The 26,016-nt window shown below is 48.5% G+C and overlaps 1 protein-coding gene across 6 annotated transcripts in view; it reads left to right on the top strand.

Moving 5' to 3' along the window:
• Positions 1 to 26,016, top strand: part of BPTF (bromodomain PHD finger transcription factor) — a 2,119,711-nt gene that overhangs the window by 508,925 nt on the left and 1,584,770 nt on the right. For all 6 annotated transcript variants that reach the window (XM_069655028.1, XM_069655026.1, XM_069655024.1 and 3 more), the window contains exon 12: positions 14,514 to 14,771. In XM_069655028.1, coding sequence (XP_069511129.1) covers positions 14,514 to 14,771 — 258 coding nt within the window. The remainder of the gene's footprint in view (positions 1 to 14,513; positions 14,772 to 26,016) is intronic.

The following is a 26,016-nucleotide window of genomic DNA, read 5'->3' as shown; positions in this document are numbered from 1 at the left end:
GGACATATGTCTTTTTACCCAATTTATGCCTCGTCCATTGACCATGGTTTTTCCAACTTTAACCATGCAGTTGCGACTCCATTTAACCAACACTATCTTGCTTGCATATTCACACCTTTTATCCCTGTCCTCTGCCCTGGATCACCTCTGCAATTCAGATCATCAAAAAAATGATGCGCCGTGATCTACGATGCTGGTGCAATAGACGGACCCCTACCCTTCTAGTCTAAAAAAAATTCCCTTGCTTCCCTAACCTCAGCAATGAAATCTGCCAAATCCTCCTCCGGCACAAATCTAATCTCCATTTGCGACACCTGCACCCACTCCCTCCCCCCTCGGACTCATTTTTCCACTCTCTGTGCGAATGAGGCCACATCCACTCTCTCCTTATCCCTCACCACCAGTCTTGACCAACTCTACCCACTCACCTCCTTCCGCCCCACCCGCACACCTGCACAATCCTGGCTCTCTCCACATCTCTCCTCTATGCGCCGTCTTGAAAGACGCTGGTGCAAACACCGCTTTCCAGCTAACCAGGCTACTTATTTCTCCTACCACACTGACAACTGCATTAAATCTGCCAAACAAACTCACTTTTCAGACCTTCTGAACACTCAATCTAATCACCCCCGCCGTATCTTTCAAACCTTGACTTGCCTTCTCTCTCACCCCCCACTCCTGACCCTTCTGTTGCCTCACCTCTCTCAGCTACTGATCTCACTAACTACTTCTCCTCTAAGGTACACACTCTACGTCAAGACATTCTACAATCCCTCTCCATCTCTCACAACCTACTCCACCATTGTTTCTAACTTCGCTCCTGTCGCTGACTCTGAAGTCTCTCTTCTCCTGTCCAAAACTCACCCTACTGCTGCCCCTGGCGATCCCCTTCCCACCTCTCATTCCCAAAGTCTACCCACTCCTGCTACCTTACCTCCTTTTTCAACATCTGTCTTGCTACCTCTAGCTTTCCATCTGTATTCAAACACGCAATCATCATTCCCATCCTGAAAAAGCCCTCAGCAAATCCTCTCCTGGTTTCAAACCTTCGCACCATCTCCCTCTTACCCTTCCTATCCAAGCTCCTTGAACACCTCATCTACTCCCAACTCTCAGCATAAGTCTCTAACCTCTCTCTCTCCTTCCTCCTACTCGATCAGGATTCCGCCCCAGCCCTGTACTCCAAACACTCTTCTATCCTTATTCTCCTTGACCTGTCAGCCGCCTTTGACACAGTAGATCACTCTTTACTTCTTGACTCCCTCTCCTCCTTTTGGCTTCAGTGGCTCTGTTCTTGACTGGTTCACCTCCCATCTATCCAATCACACCTTTGCTGTTTCTTGGGGTGGCCACACATCTCTCTCCCTTCTCTGTCGACTATGGCGTACCTTAAGGCTCCGTACCAGGCCCTTTTCTCTTCTCCCTGTACACCTCCCTTCTTGCTCCTATCATCTCTTCATTTTGGTGTATCTGACCACTTCTTTGCTGACGACACTCAGCTTTTTCTCTTTCTCATCTTTCACCCCCGATATCCATCAAAAACTCTCATCCTGCCTCACTGCCATGAAATCCTGGATGACCTCCCACTGTCCTACCCTGAACACTGAAGTTCTATTATTTCCCGCTAATGTCCTCTCTCTTCCTCCTCCTTCCATTCTCTTTCCTCCTTCCCATCTCCCCCTCTGCCCGCAATCTTGGTCTTCACCTTGACAGCAACCTCTCCTTCACTCACCACATCTCTCTTACCTCCCGGGCCTGTCGCTTCCACTTCACTTATACAACATACGCAAAATTCATCCCTTCCTCACTTTCCACACCACTAAACTTCTGATATCATCTTTAATCTTCTCTCGCCTTTTCTATTGCTCCGTGCTCCTCTTTGGCCTCCCTTCCTCACAGCTTGCCCCGCTTAAATCCATCTACCAATTTGCCATTTGTTTTGTCTTCTTTCCCACCAGGACTCTATCTCTTCATCCCTTACCTCACTGGGCTGGCTCTCCTTTCACACTCCACTCAAGTACAACTTCCTCTGTCTTGTCTTCAAATCTCTCTACGGACTTGCCCTCCCCTACCTCGCATCCCTCCTCTCCTTCACGTCCTCTCCGCTCTGCTGATCACTTCTGACTTACTGTCCCCCCCCCCCCCACCCCTTGTGCACAATCCTGTTTCCGTTCCTTCCAACTTCTTGCTCCACTTCACTGGAACCTTCTCCCTCTCCGCTCCATCACGTCTTACTCCTCCTTACCCACCAACTCCAGTCACCTGCCTGACAATTAATGGCTGATTTGATCACTGTCCAGCACGGCGCAAGTTTATATCATAAAAGTGGTATATAAAATCCAATCAATACAAATTCGCCATCACCTTGCAAACTTTCATCTACCATCCAATCTTTGCTTAAACTTCCCAAGTCAATATCTATTGTTGCCTCCCTTTCTGCCAATGACTTGGCTCATTACTTTTCCACTAGAATCTCTAAAATACATAACTCACTGCCCCCTTCCTGACCCTCCCCAACCCTCTCACTTCTACCCCTATCTCTTCCACTCTCAACTACTTCTCTCCCCATCTCTCCTATTGAATTAGCACCCGCCCTTCTCAGTGCCAACCAATCTTGCACTTTTATGAACCCTTTTTCTCCCCAAATGGTCAAAGACTTGGTCTCAATCACTTGCCCCAAGCTCTCTGAGCTCTTTAACCTCTCTCTCCCTGCTGGACTCTTCCCTTCCTCCTTAAATCTGCAACTGACTTAACCCTATTGAAGATCATCTCTGCTGACACAAACGTCCCAGCAAGCTATTAGCCAGTTTTTCTCCTTCTCCTTGAACGGGTGGTCTTTGACTTGATTGCTAAGTAACTTGAGGATAATCTTCTGTGCTAACCACTTCACAGTGATTGCTCTTGTGCTTGTCTTCAACTTTCTCTTTCTTCTAAGGACCTTGTTTCACAAATCTGCACTTGCCTGGTGTTAGGCAGAAACCTGTGCAGTTCTCTTAGGGACCCCACTGCAAAAGATTTAGGACTACAGGTGGTTGGCAGTAAACCCAATTGGTAGCAGTCTGTACCACCCAGATTTACCTGGTAGCTGTGGCTGAGCAGTCAGACTTCCCTCAAGAAGAGTTAGGCAGTATATACACAATAGGTACGGAGACACAGTAGCACAAGCAAACGCTGACCAGAGCTTTGGTGTAAAAGTATGTAATTATTTATTTAAAGACACACTTGTAAATTACACTTGCACAAAAAGAGGTAAGTAAATTCAACACACAGTCACTATCATATAAACACAACCCTGATTACTTATTAGACAAGTCTTAGTGAGAAACACCACTTAGTTTCAGACAGAGGTGAGCGCTTAACATAAGATGGCACTCTAATAAGTTATTAAAATGGGAGGGAAAAAGGCAGAGTAATAAAAGCACACACATTTCAATACTTTTCAAAGAACCACAGTGAGGCAGGTTAGGCAAAGTCTACTGGAGAGCAAGGAAGTTCAAATGCCAGGCCCACTCTTAGAGAGAGCAAGCGAGATGTGTCCAGGATCACACAGTGGGGTTATGCCAAAGGAGTCTTTGTAAATAGTTCGCATAAAGATTGAGATCAAGTCAGGAAAAGTTAGTTAACAGGTCCCAGGCTAACCCAGGTTAGAAAGTCGAGGATTTACTGTCACCCCGAACGATCTGTCGCAAGGGAAGCCAGGCGGGACACAGTACCTGAAAGTGGGAAGAACGCTCCAGCGGGGGCAGTTGTTCCTGGCAGCGGGTGCAAGTCAGTGTTTCGTCCAGAGGAAGAGGAGGTCTCGACGTGGAGGAAAGCTGAAGGTCGTTACGCTGCCAGGTAAGAAACCAGCCACAGAGTTTCCCGGTTACAAGGTACCACCCTTTTCTTCGCGGTAGTGGTAAACCATGGTATTCCGGTTGCCGGGGTGCTTGGCACGGGCAAGGCGGCTACGAGATGGTCCAGGAAGGTGAAAAGACGGGCAAACTGGTTATCCCCACCAGTCAAAGGAAGAAGACTCTCCGGGCTGGAGATCTCCTCTGTCGTTGGGAAAAGTGGTGAGACGGTTCAGCAGGGCTCCACCGGTGGTGTGGTCGTTGCAGGTCGGCTCGGCTTCTCCCTCCTCGGATTCTTTAGGTCCTGTGGCGACTTCTCAAGTTCCAGTCCCCAAAGCCCTGCTTTTATGCAGAAAACCCCCATTCATTCAGCCTAGCTGTCACTCAAACATGCTAAGTGGTGAGCCGGCCGGCTCACCACTTGGGCCAATCACACAAGAGTGCGACTTGAGTTGCAGAGGCAACTCAGTCCAGGGTGCCTAAACCCCCTCCCACACCCCCCCTGTGGTACCCAGACAGAGGGGCACCACTTTTGGAGGCTTCTGTTGAGAAGCCCCCCAAAAAGTGGAACAAAGGGCTCGACTTGGGTTGGAGTCACAGAGGCAAACACAAACGCCATTTTGGAACCAAGTTTCGGCAAAAAATACCAACCAGTGAATTTATATTAATATACCGGCGGTATGTTCGAGGCTTTTTTAAAAGTGGTAGCCTCGAACAATGGGAAAATCCCATAGGGATATATTCGCGGTTGAATATAAAAAGTAGTATCCACTGCCACCAGCCAAAACTCGATCGGGGGGACTGGACAGTGCCCCCTCGAACAACAGACCCCAGGGCAATCGAATTGCCCCGACCAGTACGCCCACAATATGATGGTTTGTACTGGTTCTGTTCACAATTTGAGACTAGTAAAGCCAATGGTGACTTTACATGCCTTGGGAGACGGTAGTCAGTCCCAGGGTATGGGGTCTGTTTGGGGGTCGCTACGACACCCCTGGGTTATGGCAAAGAGGGTGCTGTGTAATCCATATACCAAAAACACATGAAGCCCTAGGGGGTAAAAGACCCCATAGCCCATAAAACACATACAAAGTCAAAGGAACACCTCAAATCATGTCTAAGAGTGGGAGGAAAAGAGTCTCACTCTTAGCAGGAGAAAAAAATAAACCCCAAAAATCCAGCAAAGCTGCTGGGGGACTCACTAGGTTTGGGAAATTAGCCTTTACAGAGAATTCTCCCCAACTCCTGGATAACTTGGTATTGGCCAATTTGACCAAATTATTTTCACCGAATGGCTGATTTGACCGTATTTAGGCTGTCCGAAATTATTGTACAACCTACTTTTCGGTCAAATGGGCCAGACTGTTCCATAATAGCGAACAGGGGTTGTGGGGGTGTCCCCTGCTACCCTTGCTCGCTATAATTGGTACAGCGGTTTCAGGGATGTCCTCTGCTTCCAAGACATTGGATGCAGGGGACTTAAAAAAAATAATAATAATAATTAAAAAAAAGAGTAAGGGACCCTGCAGCGTCAGTTCCGTTCTGCGTTGCAGGGACGGAACTGACGCTGCAGGGTGAGATCTAAAGCAGATGGTGAAGGGTAATTGTAGGGGAGGGAGGTGGGGGAGGTGGGGGATTTGTTGGGAGAGGTGTGGGGGAGAGAGTTGGGCATGGATTATGATTTTGCCTGCGTAAAAATTGGGTTTGCAGCGAAATGGAATACGGTCAAATCTGCTGCAAACAATTATGCTACCATCAAATCATACCAATCCGGTAACATTGTACCTTGCAGGTCAATCCTTTAAAATTTCTTGGAACTTGCAAAACCCCTGACCCCTTCCGTCTCCCAATCTGTGTCCACCAAGGATCAGTCCTTGGACCTCTGCTCTTCACCCTCCATACCTCTTCCCCGTGGAAGACCTATCTCATCCTTTGGCTTTTATTAACACCTTTTTACTGATGCTCACATTTTTTTCTCATTTCCCTCTTTCACCCAAGCCATCTCGGAAACAATTGCAAACGATCTCACTGCAATTCCACTGGTTGGCACCCTGCTGCCTCATGCTCAAATATTGAACTAATCTTTCTCCCGGCTTCCAATGCCATCTTTATACTCCCCTCTACTATCTACTTCCCGGCAGACCATCTTGCTCCCTCACCCATCATTGAATGCTGTTATCATTTCTGTTGTCCATGTAAGGCAGTCTTTTCTTTCTGGGCTTTTTTTCAAGCCTTGCAAAAGAGGCCTTCTGTAAGCTGCATACTCTTACATCCCGTCCCCTTTCCTCCATACTGCATAGGCGTCCCTTCCTAGGGATGGGAGACGGAACCTTTTTCACCAGAAAAAACCTTCTTCCCTCTAAATTTAGAGGCAAGCAGGGTTGCAGCCCTGGGAGCAGTTACTGCCTTGACTCTGCCCTCCGGCGCCACACCTCAGTCCCCTTTTCCATGTTGACGGGAGCGGGCCGAATTCACGAGCGCCTCTGGGTTTGGCTTTGCATGTGGAATTACATGGCCGGATACTTCTTCACTTCTGTCTTTTGATAATTCAGGCACTCGGTCCTCTGGCATCACGTTCCTCCCTGGCGCATGTCGACTTCTACAGGGTTCAGCAGGTGTCCATCCTGCGACGGGCTCTTTCCAACTAAAGACCTCCACGCCCTTTGCCTACGTTGCTTTGGCCCAGACCACAGCTGGCAATATTGTACCGCATGCAATGTGCTCTCCTCGAGGTCTCTGAAGAACAGACTAGCTAGGTGGGAGGAGCTCTTCTAGAGATCGCCTCCAAAGGACCTAAAGGACTTTGTCTATCATCGATCCAAGCCCAAGGTAGGGCTGGTCTTTTCCAGCATACCCCGTAAGGGAGACTCCTTTCCAAGGACTCGCCTGCGCGGGAGGGACCGCTCAGGTTCTCATACCAGCACAAGTACCGAGGCTACATCAGCTACCGGCCGACAGGCCGAGGAGTCAGTGGATCCTCCTAGTGACAGTGCTGAGGGACTGGAAGTTCTTTTACTGGGTCCTCATCCGAGGGGCCACACGCTAGTACGGGCAATATGTCCGGGGGGGGTGGGTGCTTATACGCAGTTCTACCGGCAGATCTGCCGAGGGCTAAACGCCTATCAGGCCCCGGCCTGAGGAACAGGGTAGGCCCCATGAGCCACACTCAAGAGTCCTGGACAGGGCGGGGCCCAGTGAGCCGAGCAACACGACGCAGGCACGTGGAAGGCAGCTCGACAAAATGGCTGCAGTGCCAGACATTCCTGACATCCGCCAGATATCGCACCAAGGCAGAGAGCAGGTGGAGGAACGAGTGTCAAGGTGGGACTGGTGTTAACCAGGTATGGGGCCTACAGCCTACCCTTCCTTTGCACAAGGCAGGTTTCTGCTGCGTCCGTATAGGCAGAGCATGCAATGGCTCCAGCAGCCGCCCGCTACCCCGTCAATATCGCCTACCACTCCGGCCTGTGAAGACAGATTTTTTTAAAGATTCCTCGGGCTCATGAAATCTCCTCGGTTGGGGGTCATCCTCAGGGACGCCATCAGGGACATGCTCCCGCCAATGGCTCCGGCGCCTCAGGCCCCAGTGCAGGCACCCCCGGCCCCTGTGCAGCCTCTGCCGCCTGCTCCAGACCCCCAACCGATTATGCAGGCGGTTCCGTACCAGCCTCCGCCGCAGCCTCGGGCTCTGGTCTCCACACCCCCAGCCTTCGGCCCCCAACTCCCCGATGCCGGACCAACCGGACCCTCAGGTGGACACAGATGATGATGAGGAGGACCACCTACACTCACTGTCGTCAGTCAAAGCCTTCCACAAACGTCTTGCAGGGCTGGCAGAGTAATTGGGCCTTCTTCAGACCGAGGTTGGGCAACCAGCAGAGGGGGTCTTCGGCGAAGTCCTCATGCTTCGTCCCACAGCAAGAACAGGGACCCCGATGCAGAAGGACGTGGTTGGTTGTCTTGGCCAAAAAGGGCTGGATCAAGCCCCACTTGGTCCAGCTGGTCAATCGATGCCTGGACGCCAAGTACAGGCAGATGGAGGGGGATACACTCTTGCTATCGGGCCACCCCCAGCCGCACTCCTCGGTGATCGCTGTAGCATCATTATACGCCAACCCTCAGTCGTCCTCGGCCTACGCTTTAGCTGCAACGTTAGGCAAGTAGGATAAGAGCTTGGAGGCGTACAGGAAGAAGCTGTATTCCAATGTGTCCCTGCATCTTCGTCAGGCCAACGCTGATGCCATGCTGGCAGCCGTTAACCAGAGGCTTTGGCGCGAAATTGCAGATTTCCTCCCAGAGCTTCTGGTGCAGAGCCAATCATGATTTAAGGTGGGATTGGCAGCGGCCAAGATAGTGGCACAAGACGACATGGAGTCCACTGTGGCCCACATTGATTCCTCTGGACGGGCCGTCTGTATAGCCACGGATATGAAACGAACAGCCTGGCTCTGTGCTACTAAATTCAACCTGGATGTCTAGGAACACATCTTAGATCTTCTGTTTGATGGGGGTCAACTCTTCCACTCCACCACCGAGGAGGAGCTGGACAAAAAGAAAAACAGCTCAGAAACGTCCAAGTCTTTATCCATCCTTCCAAAGGTCACGCCCAAAACGTACACCCGGTCACAGCAGCGCTCAGACAAGGGGCGTACATACGGAGGCTTCCAAGAGCATAGCGGTCCAGGCAACCTGACCGATTGCCGACCCAGCATCGGCGCAAGCAACAAAAAGGAGGTGGTGGTGGTGGGGGGGAGTGGAGTAAGGGCTTTTTCCAGTCCCCCTCCTCTGCAACAGCCTCAGATGGAAAGAAGGCATGACACGCACCTTCGGGTCCACGTGTCTCTAGTGAGGGCCGGCTTGCCCTCCATGCCCATTTTTGGTACCAGAATTTCTCGGACCCCTGGGTCCTCTCCATAGTATCCACGGGGTACCACCTCCCTATCCTAGCCTCTCCTCCCTCTTTGCCTCCACTCCCACTGGTTGGGACAGCAACTCTTTTGGCGGAGATCCTGTCGCTCGTCGAGAGCCAGGCAGTGGAGGAAGTCCCGAGGCAAGGCTTGGGCTTTTACTCCAGGATTTTTGCCATTCAGAAAAAGAACCAGGCGGGCCTGAGAGTTGTGCTGGACCTTTCCACCCTCCCCTCTCCCTACCTCTACAAAAATTCAAGATGGATACGCCAGCTTTGATAGCGGAGACATTGTGCAAGGGAGACTGGATGTGCTCCCTGGATCTGAAGGATGTGTACCTGCACGTCTCGATCTGGCAGCCTCATCGTTCTTTTCTACGATTCAGGATCATGGCTACCATTTCCAGTACAAGGTGCTTGCTTTCGGCCTCAACTCGGCCCCCAGGGTCCTTACCAGGCTGATGAATACAGTGGCGGACCTCCTCAGGTCGCAGGGCCACCACATCTACCCGTACCTCGACGACTGGCTCGTCAGGGTGACTTCTCCGGAAGCGGTGCACCACAAGTCGCAGCTGCAGCCTATGCAGAGACTGACGTTCTTGGGTCTCATCTGGGACATGCGCGCCGAGAAAACTTTCCTTCGAAGGACAAGATCACAGCCATCAATAGGACCACGACACACTTCCTCAGCAGAAAAGTGACCTCGGCCTGGTGGTACCAACACCTACTGGGTCCCATGGCAGCAGTCCTCTTGGCCGTCCCCCACACGAGACTCAGGATGAGGAGGATACAGCTGCACTTTGCAGCATCCTGGAACCAGGCGCGAGACTCAGTCAGAGACCATCAACAGTTCTCTGTCGCTTCATCCGGACCTCACATGGTGGTCCAGGGACTGCAACCTGTGGATGCGCAAGCCTTTCCGGCAACCTACCCCACAGGTCACCATCACCGCAGACTCCTCTCTCAAGGGTTGTGGGGGAGCCACACTGGACAACCACTGCGTCCATGCCACCTGGACCAGGCAGGAGAAGGAGTACCACATCAATTGACTGGAACTGAAGGCCATTTGGCTGCTGCTCAGAGCCTTCCTTCTGGTTATCAAGGGCAAGGTTGTCCTCATTCAGACAGACAACTCGACCAGCATGTTCTATTTCAACAAGCAGGGAGGTACCAGATTCCCCCTCCCTCTCTCCCCCACTGTGCAGACTTGCAGTCAGCATGTGGGAATGAGCCCTAGAGAACATCATCTACCTCATGGCCGTCCACCTGCCGGGCGAATCCAACCTGGAGACAAACAAGCTCAGCAGACTGGGAGTAGACCACTAGGAGTGGCAGTTAAACGACCTATTACTGCAGGAGATCTTCTACAAATGGGGTCACCCCTGGTTGGACCTCTTTGCCCCCTGGGACAACAGGAAGTGCCAACTGTTCGCCTCCTGGTAGGGTCAGGACCCAAGCTCCCTGGGCGATGCATTCCAGACTCGGTGGGACGGAATGACAGCATACGCCTTCCCGCCCACATCGCTGTTGCATAGTGTGATAAGCAAGATCAAGGAGTATCGCCCCCTCTGCATCATTCTAATAGCACCATGGTGGCCTGCCAGGCCATGATTGTCAGAGCTGTTGAGCCTCACGCACAGGCCTCCCCTTCGCCTTCCGACGGGCCCAGCACATCTTCTGGCGCAGCAGGGGGGCAGGGTCATCCACCCCGCTGTTAGGCAGAAACCTGTGCAGTTCCCTTAGGGACCACTGCAAAATGCCTAGGACTACAGGTGTTGGCAGTAAACCCAATTGGTAGCAGTCTGTACCACCCATATTTACCTGGTAGCTGTGACTGAGCAGCCAGACTTCTCGCAAGAAGAGTTAGACAGTATATAGAGTATACAAGATAGGTACCAAAATACAGTAGCACAAGCAAACACTGACCAGAGCTTTGGTATCAAAGTATATAATTATTTATTTAAAGACACACTTATAGAAACACTCCAGCACTATTATTGTAAGAAAGTTCAAAACGGTCACCATTATATATACATCCCTGTTTCCTTATTAGACAAGTCTTAGTTAACACCACTTATTTTCAGACAGAGGTGAGCTCTTAACTGAAGATGGCACTCCAATAAGTTAAAAAAAAAAAAAAGGGGAGGGGAAAGGCAGAAATTAGAAAAGCACACAACACTAATACTTTAGAAGCACCCAGCAAGGCAGGAAAGTCAGTCTACTTGTGAGCAAAAAGTTCAGAGGCCAGGCTCCCTCTGAGAGAGCAGAACACCAATGCACCCAAGATCACACAGTTTAAGAGGCTTGAAAAAGTCTTGCAGAGAGTTCAAAAAGGAATTAGTTCAGCTCAGAAAAGTCCAGCTAGCCAGCCTAGGGTCAGCCCAGGTGGTAAGTCGACGATTTAATAGACACCTTGTACAGACCGTTGCAAGGGAGGCTAGGCGGACACAGTACCTTTAAGATGGAGAGGATCCTCCAGCGGGTGCAGTTGTTCCTGGCAGCGGGTGCAAGTCGCGGCGTCCAGAGGAAGAGAAGATCTCGACGTGGAGGAAAGCTGAAGGTCGTTGCACTGCCAGGGAAGAAACCAGCCGCGGAGTTCTCCGGTTAAAAGGTACTACCCTTATATTCGCAGTAGTGTTAAATCGTGGTATCCTGGTTGCCTGGTACAGGCAAGGCGGCCACGAGATGATCCGGGAAGGCGAAAAGGCGGGCAAACTGGTTGTCCCCACCAGTCAAAGGAAGAAGACTCCTCGGAATGAAGATCTCCTCTGTCGTCGGTAAAAGTGTCGAGACGGTCCAGCAGGGCTCCACCGGTGGTGTCGTCGTTGCAGGTCGGCTCAGCTTCTCCCTCTTTGGATTCTTTGTTCCTGTCGCGACTTCTGAAGTTCCAGTCCCCAAAGCCCTGCTTTTATGCAGAAAACCCCCATTCATCAGTCCTAGCTGTCACTCAAACATGCTAAGTGGTGAGCCGGGCGGCTCACCACTGGGCCAATCATACAAGAGTGCGACTTGAGTTGCCGAGGCAACTCAGTCCAAGGTGCCTAAACCCCCCTCCCACACATCCTGTAGACCCAGACAGAGTGGCACCACTTTTGGAGGCTTCTGTGGAGAAGCCCGCCAAAAAGTGGAACAAAGGGCTCGTCTTGGGTTGGAGTTAGAGAGGCGAACACAAACGCCATTTTAAAACTGAGTTCTGGCAAAAAGACCCAACCGGGGAATAATTATTAAATAAATAACCCGGCGGTATCTTTAACATTGCACCAAAAAGTGGTGCGTTTAAAATGAATGGGAAAATCGCATAGGAAATATTCCAGTGGAATATTTCGCGTGGTAACCACTGCCACCACCCAGAAACTCGACAAAGGGGGACTGCACAGTGCCTCCTTGAAAAACAGACCATGGGGCAATCTAATTACCCCTACCAGTACTTCTACAATATGATGGTTTGTACTGGTTCTGTTCCCAATTTAAGACTAGTAAAGTCAATGGTGACTTTACATGCCCTGGGAGACAGTAGTCAGTCCCAGGGTATGGAGTCTATGTTTGGGGGTCACTATAACACCCCTGTGTTACTGCACTGAGGGTGCAGTGTAACACACTTACCAAAAACCACATGAAACCCTATGGAGTAAAAGACCCCATAGCCCATTAAACACATTACAAAGTCAAAGGATATCTCAAATCGTGTCTAAGAGTGGAAGAAAAAGAGTCTCACTCTTAGCAGGAGAAAAAATTAAACCCCAAAAATCCAGCAAAGCTGCTGGGGGACTCACTAGGTTTGGGAAATTAGCCTTAACAGAGAATTCTCCCTAACACCCGCTCCACAGAATCTAGCCCTCACTGCGTCACACTAGCTCACCTCAGCCTCTCCAAGGCTGATCTAGATTTCATACAGGGCGCCAGGAGAAAATCTACCAGGGCCAAGTATAAGAGCAAGTGCACCAGGTTCTGCCACTTGGCAGACTTTAGGGGTATCGACCCCCTTGCACGTACCTCTATTTCCCTCTGGATGATCTTGGCTATCAAGGAAGTGTATGAGGGCCAGCATAGACCCCTTCCGGTGAACATGCATGCCCACGCGGTCAGGGCCAAGGCAACAGCCATCGCCTTTCAGCGCCATGTCCCCTAGCAGATCATAAGCAGGGCGGCCACATGGGCCACTCCATCGGCTTTCTTCAAGCATTACTGTTTGGATGCCGGCTCCAGATCAGATGCAGCTTTCGGACAGGCGGTTCTCCAGAACCTGTTTGCTTAAGGAAGTTCTCCTCTCCACCCTGGGGCTACATTCAGTTGTAATCGCCCATGCAGTATGGAGGAAAGGGGACGGGATGTAAGAGTAATTATAAGTTACTCACTGTAGTGACAAATGTACTCTTAGTCCATAGTCCCCTTTCCTCTAAATGTCCCACCATCCTCCCCCGTAATAATCTCGTGCCATTAGGCAATGGTAAATCTATTTTCAACACGTCTTAGGGGACTGAGGTGTGGCGCCGGAGGGCCGAGTCAGGGCAGCGCATGGTCCCAGGGCCACGCCTCCGCGCGTCACTAAATTTAGAGGGGAAGAAGATTTTTCTGGTGAGAAAACTTCCATCTTCCGTCCCTCGCGAGGGACGCCCATGCAGTATGGAGGAAAGGGGACTATGGACTGAGTACGTTAGTCACTACGGTGAGTAACTTATAATTTATTCCACATTACTCTGCACTGCTTCCTCATCCCAGTACTATAGTCATCCCTGTATTCGGTGTTCCTCCTTGTCTCAGTGTTTCTTAGGGAAGTGACATTGTCTATTCTGCAGACATACATTGAAGTGTAACATGGGGTTATTATGTCCTGTGCAGGTTATCCGGGTGTGGGAGGTTGGGGTGTTAAGAAATTATACTGTTTCTCAACAGGTGTCGTCCCTCGTCCCATAGGGTGTAGATCCACCTGCTGAGTACCACACCCAGAGGGGCGGAGGATAGAACAGAGGGAATGTGTTGCTCTTGGAAGCAAGACCACGGAGTCCAACAGAGGTTCAAATCCCTGATCTGCGCTTAGAAACCAAACTCCGGTATTAAGCGCGTTATAAAAAAACAATAAAAGAAAGAAAAAGGGACAATCGCCTCCCTGGCCTCATGGAAAGAGGCTTCCCCCATGGAAGCAGTTATGACATCATGGTGTTCGTTACAATAGGGAGTTGCACATAGGGAGGGGAGTGCCTCCCTGTGAGGTACTGCTTTCCCAAACCCCTTGGGAGGGTAATGCGAAGCTGGCTCACCTTCATAGCCTAGAAAGGAGTGGCTCCCTGCTTGAAAAAAGGGATGGATCTCCCAGATTAGTCACAGGTGTAAACACTAAATGACAATAGGTGGCCAGTTTCCTGCAGTTCCCAAATGCCTTTGAAAGTGAAACCCATTTCGCTCCTTAACAAAACCTCTCCTTCAATGCACATCAATGGCACCGCACCCACACACATCTGAAGTCGACCTTCCTTTGAAAACCTTTCAATGTCTAAACTAGTCAAAACATATGATCTGTTGGTCTGTGATTACTGAAGTATACTAGGATTAGTCACCTTGTCAACACTTCATGCAGAACATGTTTGCCTTGAAACACCATTTGCTGTAAAGGTGCATTATACATACCCAGTAAATAAATAGATGTGTATATAGTGATAAACATGCCAATACAGCGTATGTATGCAAATAAAATGTTTCCCAAGATTAAAACCATACACAAAATGCTCTTGATAATGTGTTCATTTATGTTAATATTAATTTTGTTTCTTTGTTAGCAAAAAGTAAACCGGACCCTGTTAAAATTGACTGCGACTCTGAGAAAGTTGAAAATCCTGTCAAGGTGGAGTATGAAGAGGCAGACTTTGAGGAGAAACAAGTTGTACATTTGCACGATTCTCTTCAGAGTAAAGCGGAAAGAATTGCCACCACTCAACTGATCAGTACAAAAGAGAACACCAGCCAGAGTTCAGAAAATGGAAAGAATATGGAAATGGATACAGTTCCTACTCGGGACAATGACACCATCGAAGAAGGTAGTGCACATAATCCAGTGTTTTCATTATTTAGTAAAATGTTTTCTGTTTAAGCAGTTTTTTTTTTGTCCATCTAACTCGGCTTTGCATATGAGTTTGACTTATAACATTAGGCCTATTCCATTTTAGAAAAATATTTACCATCGTATGTGAAGCCAAATACATTTTCAGCATTTATATAGAACATGAATAATTGAAACATTGCTCCAAAAAGTATTTTTGTTACTAGTACATGCATGTTGTTCTTGTAAAGAGGAGTGTTGAAGCTGGAACGTATTTTAAGTATAAGGGCGTTTTCCCAAAAAGATAAATTGCACTTAAACTTACAAAGGGGTTCAGTTTTCAGTAATGCTCTTTAATCAGCTGGTGTGCAGTCTTATATATTTGCCAGTGTTTAATCTGACATCAATCGCAAAGGGTTGCTTCACTGATCCTCAAAGGCAAAACGAGGCGGTGCAGACCTCTGATCTTTTACAGCCCTTGGAAAATGTTCGGATCATTTAAGTGTAAGTGTAGAGGCCAGGAAGAAGTGCAAATGCCCAGTTCAGTGCATAATACAGAGCACCAGACGAGAGAGAGGGACATATGGGGGGGAAAAAGCAAGGCCTGAAAGTAAATCAGGAGCCGGTTCATTTTTCTGAAGATCTCAACTACCAGGGATTTATTTTATTTTTATTTATTTAGATTTATATAGCGCGCAAGCAGCCCACGGGCATTGAGGCGCTGTTACTTGTGAGAGCTTAGTTACAGAGGTACAGGAATGGTAGCAGTTGTTGGTACAGTATAAGTATTACAGACATAATACAATACTTAAAGCTTCTGCGATTGGTCATTACATTCCAGCTTATGCAGTGTGTCAAAATGTATAGTATTCATGCTGATGTGAGGGACCTTATGTGAAGAGGATGGTTTTCATAGCTTTACGGAAGGCGATGAGGGAGGCCTCATCTCGGATAGTGGGAGGTAGGGCATTCCAGTGTGTGGGTGCAAGATATGGGAAGCTGGAACCCCCCGCTCTGGCTCTTTTTACTAGTGGCACATAGAGCATGTTGGTATAGGGTGATCTAGTTGGCCTTGTGGAGGAGACAGGGTGGATCCTTTCGGAGAGGTAAGCGGGAGCAGTGAGGTGAATGCACTTGTGGGTCAGTGTAAGAGCTTTGAAGACGATTCTTTCCTTAATTGGGAGCCAGTGGGCTAGTTTTCTGGCCTCCGAGATGTGTTCTCTTTTAGCAATGCCTTGGGCTGCACGGAGAGCACTGTTCTGTATGACTTGTAACCTTTCCAGATTTTTGTTGGAGGTTCCTAGGAAGAGTACGTTGCAGTAGTCTAGCCTGGAGCCAGTGATGGCTCTGGCTATGTTTGTGCAGTTCTCTTTGGAGAGAAAGGGCCTGACTGCGTTGATTAGTTTAGCGTGATATGGACACTTGAGTCTGTCTTACGTAAGTAGCGACATATTTTCAGTAGGCTCTATGTAGGAGTCGGAGCCCTGAAGCTGATGTAGGAAGCAGCCAGTGAAGTGAAAGCAGTGCATGATTAATATGGCCCTGAGGTTTAAGTACAAAGATTAGCCTATTCGCCTTAGTCTGGTTGATCTAAAAGTACTGTATAAGGTGAACATCCAAGTTTAGACTGTTGCCGTAATAAAGGCACAAAATAACCAAGGCAGATTATGCTTGCTCTCTATGATATGTTGAAGAGTGTCAGGATGCATTTTAGAACACAAAGTTGACCGTGGGATTTCTTAGTGATTTCTTGAATCTGTGGTGGGGAGGGATGTTTCATGAAAAAGGACTCTGCTGATTTTTGATGAAGATGAGGAGATGGGAATGGCTCATAAGGTAGATGGCCAAGATCAACGGAGAGAAGGTGGAATGGAAGTACCAGAGTAGATTCTCTATTTTTGAGGTAGAAATTATCGATCAACCAATTTTGTATATTACAGGAGGCAATGCAGGTCAGTAGGTGAGCTACAGAGTTTGAAGGGTATCTGTATGACGTCTGCATAGGTTTTGAAGGTGGTAGTGTAGGCATGATGAGGTCTGCTTGGGTCTCAGATTGGTGTTGAAATCTTACGATTACCAGGTGGATACGTGAACACTGTGTTTGTGTATGGTAGATTTAAAGAGGAATGGGTCAGGCAGGAAGGAAGAGATGCACTTTAAGGTAGCACTGTCATTGTGGAAGCATGTTAATAGGTAGCATGGTTGACAATGTCCAATACCACAAAAGTTTTAGGAGAAAGTGCATGGAAATGAATCGGTTAATCATTGACTTGGAGTTTGTCTTTGTAGTCTAAGCCCATATTTATGGTTATGCGGGGGGGGGGGGTTCTGAGCCCCTCTACACTTCACAATCTGTTACCATTTTTTTCATAGATTCAATGGATCTTTCCATTGAATGTAATGCTGTCAGTCGGACAGTCCTCAGGAATGTTAGTCATCAGTGGCTTTCTTAAGGAGATGTAAGCTGTATGGCTTTTAGTTTTGACTGGGCAGAGAAGCACTTGACTTTTAGTTGTCAACCAAGGAAGTTGGAGCAGCTGCGAGGGAGCAAACATTACTTTTGATAGTTTTTACAGTGCAGGGATCAGCCTGATCCATTGAAGCTTTCCATTGTCTTCAGGTCTCTCGGGAACACTGGCTCAAAATAACAGAGAGGCTTCAGTGTTTGGATCTGGGCTAAGTGGGAGAGGAGCTCTATCCAGACCTTTGATAGATCAATCTTCTCGAAGCCGAAGGTTGATGGAGACAGTTGACGGTGTCCTCCAACCCTTGGGATGCTATGGTTCTAGATTGAACAGTGCGTTCTTTGTAGGTCGAGGAATTGTAAAGTTTTCAATTTTTAAAACTTGCTCTTTTGTCTTTGTTTTGCACAAGTGATGCTGCATTGCTCTTTTTTCTCTTCACAAGTTCTAGTTCATTGTCAAACCAGTAGTTTATTTTACAGCGCGGATTGACTTTCTTGTGGATGAGTGGAGCAAGGGCATCTAAAGGTCTTTTGATATCATGATGAAGGCTTATTGAGTATAAAAGCAGTGCACAAAGTAGAATTTATGGTGTTAAGGAGAATAGCAATTCACATTATTTACTTTAATGTGTATCGTTTTGGTGAGATTTCTCAGACTTTTTGTAATCATGTTTGTAATTGGCAGTGGTCAGTTCAGGGAAGAGGACTAAATTCAATGTTTGAGTTGAGCATGTGACATCATCGGGATGGCGTCCATGGTATAGTCTCCAATGTGAGTGGCATCTGAAGCTGATCTATTCAGGGCCAACAAATCAGTGGTTGAGGAATTAATTGGACAGTTAGCAGGAAAATCAAGCCACATCTAGAATTCACCCAAGACTAGCATGTTTGAATCAGCTTTCAGGCTACACATACAGTCAGCCAATTTGTCATCAAAAAGTGGAGTCAACAGGAGGGTCTTTTTGTGAGCTACTTCCGAGGGTGGTGATAATGATGCTAGGAATCATGGTAGCGTGATGGAGGAGGGGAAGATTCAGTCCTTCCTATTTCTGACCTATATCATCAGACGTGCATGGCGAAGTGTGCCAACCAACATGGTATAGTTATCCCAGAACCAGACAAAGTGAGCTAGTGTGAGGTGAAGAATGGGGAAAGGGTGGAGGGGCACCATGGACTGGCAGAAATGCACATGGTGGAGTTCCTATAATCTTGAGGGCAGGGATGAAAGCGTCAAAAGTGAGCCTTTTCTCATTGATAACCTGTACCATAATGGTACATTTTTTGTATACAATTCGTGGCAAGTTTAAAGTACTGTTGAGACATTATGAATGGTTAATCTTTTACCCAGTGTGAGTGTGATTAACACACGCACGCAGGTTTCAATAATGGATATGGATGTCCGTGACAGTATCTCCAGACATGATATTAATATAATTTATTTTAAAATGTTTTTATTGGCATTTGGCATTTACGGTTATACTTTAAACCATTACAGTCATGGTTTGTGTCAATGCTTGAGTTACAAATCATTTATGCCTTATAGGGCATGGATAACATTCAACAATAAACAAATAAACAAGTAACATTGGTAACAGTGACTGTCCTTTAGGCTCTGAGGTATTGCGAACCTTGTTTTTGTAATCGAACCCCAGCCTCTACTCCATTGGGCTCTGTCTGGTCTTCATGGAACGTGGGGGGGAATGTGTGTAGGATGGATGTTGCAGTACATGGATTAGGCCGTTATGTAAAGTGCGAGGGGTTGATTCAGGGGGGTTTGTAGCTCGTTGAGAAGATCATGTCTCTCAGAAGGGTCTTCCAGGCCTCCAGTGTGGCGCTCGAGTCTTCCCCACCCCAGTTATTCCCTTCCTCCCATGCTCTAGTTTCTGCTGCCGTCCATCTTTCCATCTCCTTGATCCAAGGTTCGTACCTGGGGCCTGCTGAGGATTTCCAGGCCATTGCAATCGTTCTTTTTATAAGCACACATGCTATGTCCATCAGCTTCACCAAGTGCTTGATTTTGCTCAGCCTCGGGTAGGTGCCTAGGAGGCACTCTTTCGGTGTCCATTCATATACCTCCAGGCCAGCTTTCCTACAGGTCTGTTCAGCGGTGGACCATAGTTTCTGAGACTTAGGGCAAGTCCAAAACATGTGGATCATGTCGGCATGGTCAGAGGGGCACCATGGGCATGTCGGGCTGACTCTATCGTTGAAGGTGGATACTCTATGTAAAAATATAAAGGACATTGAGTTGTATTAGCCTGAATCTAGCGTTCCTAGATACCTCCTTCGGGTATGCTAGAGCTCTCGACCATTCTCCCTCTGTGATTTCGGTCCCCAAGTCAGACTCCCATCTCTTTCAAACATGCACTTCTTGGGTTGGGCCTGTCATTTATTTGGGTGTATAACCTTGATGTCGGTTTCCAACCACAACTCCGTATATCTCCTGTACCAGGGCGTGTGTTTCAGGCTCCCGGGCCACACATTCCATTTCTCCTTGGCGATAAGTTTCACTTTTTGATACCATAAGATATGGCTCGGGGTGAGCCCGTCTTTCCCTTGCAGTGATTCAAAGTCTCTGAATAGCCCTTCATCGAACATATCTCCCCACATGTAGATGCCAAGGCTCTCCCATCTCCTCATTATTGGTAAGTCGCCGGGGACTTTACATACGTCTGCTAAGATGGGAATCTCAGGTGAGTACGGGTGCTGCAGCCTCAGCATAGAGCTAACCTTTTTCCATACCTGTCGACCCACCTGCACGATTATGGGCGGGTCAGGAGGCCCTATTCTGGTGTTCCATATTAGTTCTTTAGGATGCAAGGGTGAGGTTAGTTGGCAGAGAAGGTTCGTCTCGGCTGAGGGCTCGTCGCACAGCCACTTGGCGACATGTGTTAATTGTGCCGCTAGATAGTATCTTTGGAAATCGGGTAGCTGGATACCACCTGTAGAGTAGGGAAGTGTGAGGATGTTCAGTGTGAGCCTGTGCCTGGTTCGTCCCCAAAGAAAGTCTCTGATCAAGTATTCCAGCTTCCTGAAGAAGGATGGGGGAATGTAGAATGTTATATTGGTGAAGTAATAGAGGAATCTAGGTAATATTATCATTTTAGATATTGCAGCTCTGCCCATCACCGAAAGCGGTAGTTTCGACCAAAATGTAATGGATCTTCGTACCCCCGATAATGCGGCCTCAGTGTTGCACTCGTTGGTGGAGATTGGTGTGTGCTTGATGGTAAGGCCCAGGTAGCGGAAGGCCTCCACTTGCCATTGAATCCCGATCTCGGGGAGTTCTTCTGTGCACCTTCCCCTGAGACCAGCCAGAGAGAAGGCGGATGATTTCTGCCGACTGAACTTTATGCCTGAGTATTTCGAAAAGTTATCTAGGATATCTAGAGCTGTCGGGGCATTCTCCTGGGGGTCACGAAGATATAAAAGAACATCATCTGCATACAGGGAGATGATATTGTCTGTACCACCAATACTTATGCTTGCGTCAAAAAGCTGTTTCCTGAAATAAATTGCTACTGGTTCCAGACCTAGGATATATAACATTGGCGAGAGCGGGCATCCCTGTCTGGTCCCCCTCTGAATAGCCCAGGCCCCTGACACCAAGCCCCCTGTCTTAACTCTTGCCACTGGGTTATTACAGAGTACCTTGACCCATCGGATAAAGTATTCGCCCATTCCAAACTCTCTCGGTTTCGATCAGCCACTCCCAGAAAATTGAATCAAAAGCCTTAATGGCATCAAGCGAGAGTACCGCTAGGTCTTCTTTGCATTCCTCTGTTTGTGCCATTATGTGCTGGAGCCTTCTCAGATTGGCTGTAGTGTTGCGTCCGGGGACAAATCCACACTGGTCTACGTGTACCAGGGAACCTATCACCTTTGAGAGCCTCTTAGCCAATATGGTTGTAAGTATTTTGCTATCGTAGTTCAGAAGCGCTAGCGGGCGATACGAGTCACATTTTTCAGGTGGTTTGCCAGGCTTGAGCATTGGCACTATGAGGGTTTCTTTCATGGTGCCTGGTAGCGTGCCAGTCTCGAATGCCTCCGCATAGACTTCATGCAGTATGGGAGAGAGGATCTCTTCGTATGCCTTGTAAAACTCTGGGGTAAGGCCGTCGGTTCCAGGGGTCTTACTCGTGGAGAGGGATCTAATCGCCTCGGTAATGTCTTCGATCGTGATGTACTCTCCCAGCATATTTCTTTGCTCCTGGTTCAGTTTAGGTAGGCCAACTTCTGCCAGGGTGGCTCTTATGTCTGCTTCGGGAATTTGGGCACTATGGGCATATAGATCCGCATAGAAGTCGGAGAAGACATTGTTTATTGCTTGTTGTGTTCTGTGGACTATGCCATTATCGTCTCTGATCGCCGTAAGGGCCTGCTTCGGGTGTTCCTTCCTGCACAGCCAGGCTAGTATCCTGCCTGGTTTATCCGCTTCTTTATGAGCTTTCATGGTGCGAGTAGAGAAGTCAAATTTCGAGAGCCTCTCCCATGCGGTTCTGCATTCCTCCCTGATCTCCCTCAGCTTGATTTCTGTCTCAATTGTGGGAGGGGAATAGTTTTCGAGGTGCCTGATCTTTTCCTCCTCGGCCTCTAGTTCCTTTCTCAATTGCTTCCTGAATCCACCTGCCTCGGCAATCGCCTCTCCCCTTGTCACCACCTTCATTGCTTCCCAGAGGGTGCTCCATTTTTCAACTGATCCTTTATTGATCTCTATATATTCTTCTAGTTTCTCGGCCAGGGACTCCGTGAATGCGGGGTCTGTTAATGTCTCCACTGGCATACGCCCCGTTGGGATAGGAGGTAGGAGGGGTCGCAGGCAGAGTTGTATTATTAGTGGGGAATGATCTGAAATTGATCTGCCCAGGTAATCTGCAGACTCGACCTGAGGGGTTAGCTCATCATTTATAAAGAGGTAATCTATCCTGGTGTGCAGGTTGTGGGGGGCCGAGTAGAATGAATAGGATCTGTCAGTGGGGTGGAGGTCTCGCCAGATGTCGACTAAATGCAAGTCCTCGATTGCTCTATGGAGGGCCAGAGCGGGGAGGTTATTGTGTATTCGTGGTGTGGTGGATCTGTCCATTTCCACATTCATGATGCAATTGAAATCGCCTCCCCTCAGCAGGGTGTAGTCCCTATGGAGCATGACTTTGGCGCATAGCTTCTTGAGGTAAGAAGGTATGCCATGTTGTGGGAAGTATGAGTTCATTATGCATATTCGAGTGCTCTCCAGCATGCCCCACACCAGCAAGTACCTGCCTTCATTATCCGATTCTACCCCCAACTGTTGAAAGGGTGTGTCTGGGCTCACCCATGTGTACACTCCTCTTGCGTACTTAGAGTAGGATGAGCCGTTACCTTGGCCCTCCCAGTAATTCGATAACTTATCTGCAGAGTCAGCAGAGAGGTGTGTTTCTTGTAGGAGGGCAACTGATACCTTCTTCCTCTTCAGGTAAGAGTGTATTCGGTTTCTCCGGAGGTAGGACCCCATCCCTCTGACGTTCCATGTGATTACCTTAAGTTTTGACGCCATTGCATGGTTGCATTAATTGTCGAGGAGAGGTCTATATCCTCTCTGGGGCTTGATCGTATGTTATTGTGAGCCATGTTTGGTTTTGGTTGTGTGGAGTGGTCAACTCCAGTGGTTAGTATTGGGTTCGTTTCCGTTTGGTCAAAGGTCCTCAGAGTTAGGGCAGTCAGAACAATAACAACTTGTGTGGAACAATTATAACTGGTTCACCCAGCAACTGACACCGAGGTGGAGTGCTCAGGTGCTCTCGCGCTGCCTGTCCCAATTCGGGTGTCTGGCGCGAGTTGGTGTGTGCTGGCAACTAGCCTGCACTGGTCTTTCGTGGGGTCGTGGTCTGTGTCCATGCGTGGGAGATCGGGTGAGCCCCGCAGTCATTTAGCTTCTCGCATTGTAGTTTTGCTTCAGAGATGGGAGTTTCCTGAGCTCTCGGGTATTTTGTGGAAGGGTGCAAGCACCTGTGTCGGGGCGTGCAGCCCTCATCCTTGGGTACCTTCATTAATTTTCCCTATAATAATGAATTTATTTCGTATATACTGCTACACACCCATAGGTCTCAGAGCGCTGAAATACTAGAAGTCATTATCTCACAGGGTGGTACTCAATTTATCGACCTCGGCCGGATGAAAGGCTGAGGGGTCCCTGTCTCGATTCAAACCTGCCACAGCAGGCTGCTCACAGATATCCGGAACGAGCGCTTAGCTCACTGTGCTATCTGACCGGCTATAGAAGTCTCCAATCGCAGTCCAGGGTTGCATTTATTTTTGCAGATTTGATGCAGTTTTAGCCAGGCAATGTATAGTCTAGCAATTTCTGAAGATGTGTGAAGCAACAGATTATGATATGGCATTTATAACGTGCCTGTACAAAACTGTTTCTGGGCGTGACAGGACAAGGAGGGGGAAACAAAGGGAGGACAAAATAACAATCTTACTAGCCCTTGTGTCATTCAGATCATGCAAGTGTGGGAAACTGGGAAGGGGAAAAGTGCAGTTAGCTCACAAGTGCAGCCAGAGGGTGGCTCATAAATGCAGAGAGAAGGGACTGTAGGGTTGCAGATACAGACCCTTAAGTGCTGGGGAACCCAGGAGCAGTGCAAGGGCAGCTGGAAATGAAGGTGACCCGGTGACCAGTGCGCAGAAAAGTCTGGTGCATGAGTAGGGGAGATGAAAGGAATAGAAAAAGCAAAAGCGAATAGGAAGGTCTTGAGTTGCTTCCAGAACTGTAGGTGGTTCTGCTCAAGTTTGAGAGAGGCAGCAAGGCTGTTCCAGAGGGAGGCCCCAGCCAAGGAGATAGATCTGCCCCAAACTCTCTTCTTGGAGAATTGTCTGACCCTCAGAGTGTTGGAGGTGGATGAGCAGAGAGCTCGAGAAGGAAGATGTTTAGGAGAGAAAGTTGGAGGTAGAGTGGTCCCAGGCCCCAGAAAGCCTTGTGGACGATGCAGAGGGTCTTCAAATTGATCCTTGCAGCCACAGGGAGCCAGTAAAGCGATTTCCGAGCTGGAGAGATATGACCCCTGGGCTTTAGGCCAAAGCCAAGTCTTTCAGTCCTGTTCGGGATAAGTTGTAAACATCAAAGTAGAGGCAGGAAGATTTAGAAAGAGGCTGTTGCAATAGTCCAGCCTAGAGGTGACCAGAGCTCTGGAGACCGTGAGCTTCTGGGGGAAAGTGAGAAAAGGAAGAATACCTTTGAGGATGTGCAGCTGATGGTTTGACTGCTTAGAGACGTCAGAGATGTGGTGATATAAGGAGAAGGTGGAGTCGAAGATGACACCATTGTTCTTAGCCTCAGAGGAAGGAGCAGGAAGAGGGCCCAGAGTTGGCGGCCAGCGAGATAGAGGAAAGGAGGCGGCCGCTGTCACAATGAGGAGGATCCGTCTTACTGGCATTAAGGCAGAGATCATTGGCGGCACACCATTCCTGAATTGCGGCCAGATAGTCTGGTATGAGAGAGGCAGCAGAGGTGGCTGATGGGAGCCTGAAAGGCAGCCGAGTGTCATCCGCATAATATTGAAAATTGGAGCATGAAGTAGCGATGCAGTGGGCAAGAGGTGGTGTGTAGTGGTTGAAGAGCCCAGGAGAGAGGTCAGACCCCTGGGGAACACCACAAGTAGAGAGAGATGGAATAGAGGAAGGAACCCAGTTGGACCTGAGGGGGCCTAATCAGTAATACCAAGGTTGTCTCAGAGGCGATTGAGCAAGATGGCATGGTTGACTGTGTCAAACGCAGAGGATAAATCGAGAATGAGGACAGAAGGGAGATTAGAGTCAAGATTGGTCAGCAAGTCTTCACGAGTGCTCAGGAGAGCGGTTTCCTTGCTTGTGACCGCTCTGAAGCCAGACTCGTGGTCATGGGCAATTTACAGATTCAGTATGTAGATTAAGCTGGGAGATGGCCAGCCTTTCCAAGAGTTTGCCCAGGAAAGGAGTGATGGGGATAGGGCGATAGTTAGCCGGAGAGGCAGGATCAGCCGAGGGCTTCTTTAGAAGGGGGTGCACATTAGAGTGCGTTTGCGAGAATTCTCAGTAATGTGCAAATTCCTCTCTACCTTAGAGACCCCCAGCAACTTTGCTGGATTTTGAGGACTTTAATTTTTAACATGGAGAGAGTGAGACCCTTTTTCCCCACTCTCACATGTATTTTAATGTGATTTTGACCCCTGTGTTTCTTTTGGTTGTGGAGTGTGACAAATTCCATAGGCATCATCTTTTTATATTGCGTCACACAGCACCTCCAGTGCAGTGGCACAGGGAAGTCTTTTGGATTTCCCAAGGTTTAAATACCTTCTCTTGGATAAACCTTTGTTTCCAAGAGCAGTGAAGTGAAATTGACTTTACTTACACGTGTAACTTTCTAGACCCAGCACACACGAACTTACAATAGGGTGCTGGAGGGGTTACTTGGTATCCCCTTTGTCTAGCTTCTCATGTTACAATTTTGTTACCCTTTCCTCGATGAATGGCTGGTGGCAGTGGTTTACCTTTAACTACCGTGGTGTGCATTTATCACGGGCTGCGTTCGCAGATGCAGTAAAGCCCCCAGGGTGCCATTTCTGTCAAAATGGCCCGGTCTTCTTTTTTCGCCATTTCTTTGTGGAAAAGTCCTTCTTGAGATTTACTCTACACGCCAAACCCAGTTTGGTCCCTTTGTTTTTGTCTTTGGCGGGATTCACGAGTAAAGCCTGCTTCTAGCTCCAAGGTGTCTGGTGGGGGCAGGAAGCGAGGGAGGTGCCCTAAACTCCCTGTGCTTTGT

This window comes from Ambystoma mexicanum, chromosome 3q (genome assembly GCF_040938575.1).
Source record: "Ambystoma mexicanum isolate Mex_15411 chromosome 3q, UKY_AmexF1_1, whole genome shotgun sequence".
In the NCBI taxonomy this organism is placed as follows: domain Eukaryota; kingdom Metazoa; phylum Chordata; class Amphibia; order Caudata; family Ambystomatidae; genus Ambystoma; species Ambystoma mexicanum.
The sequence above is the reverse complement of the archived record's forward strand: the minus strand, read 5'-3'. Positions and strand labels throughout refer to the sequence as shown.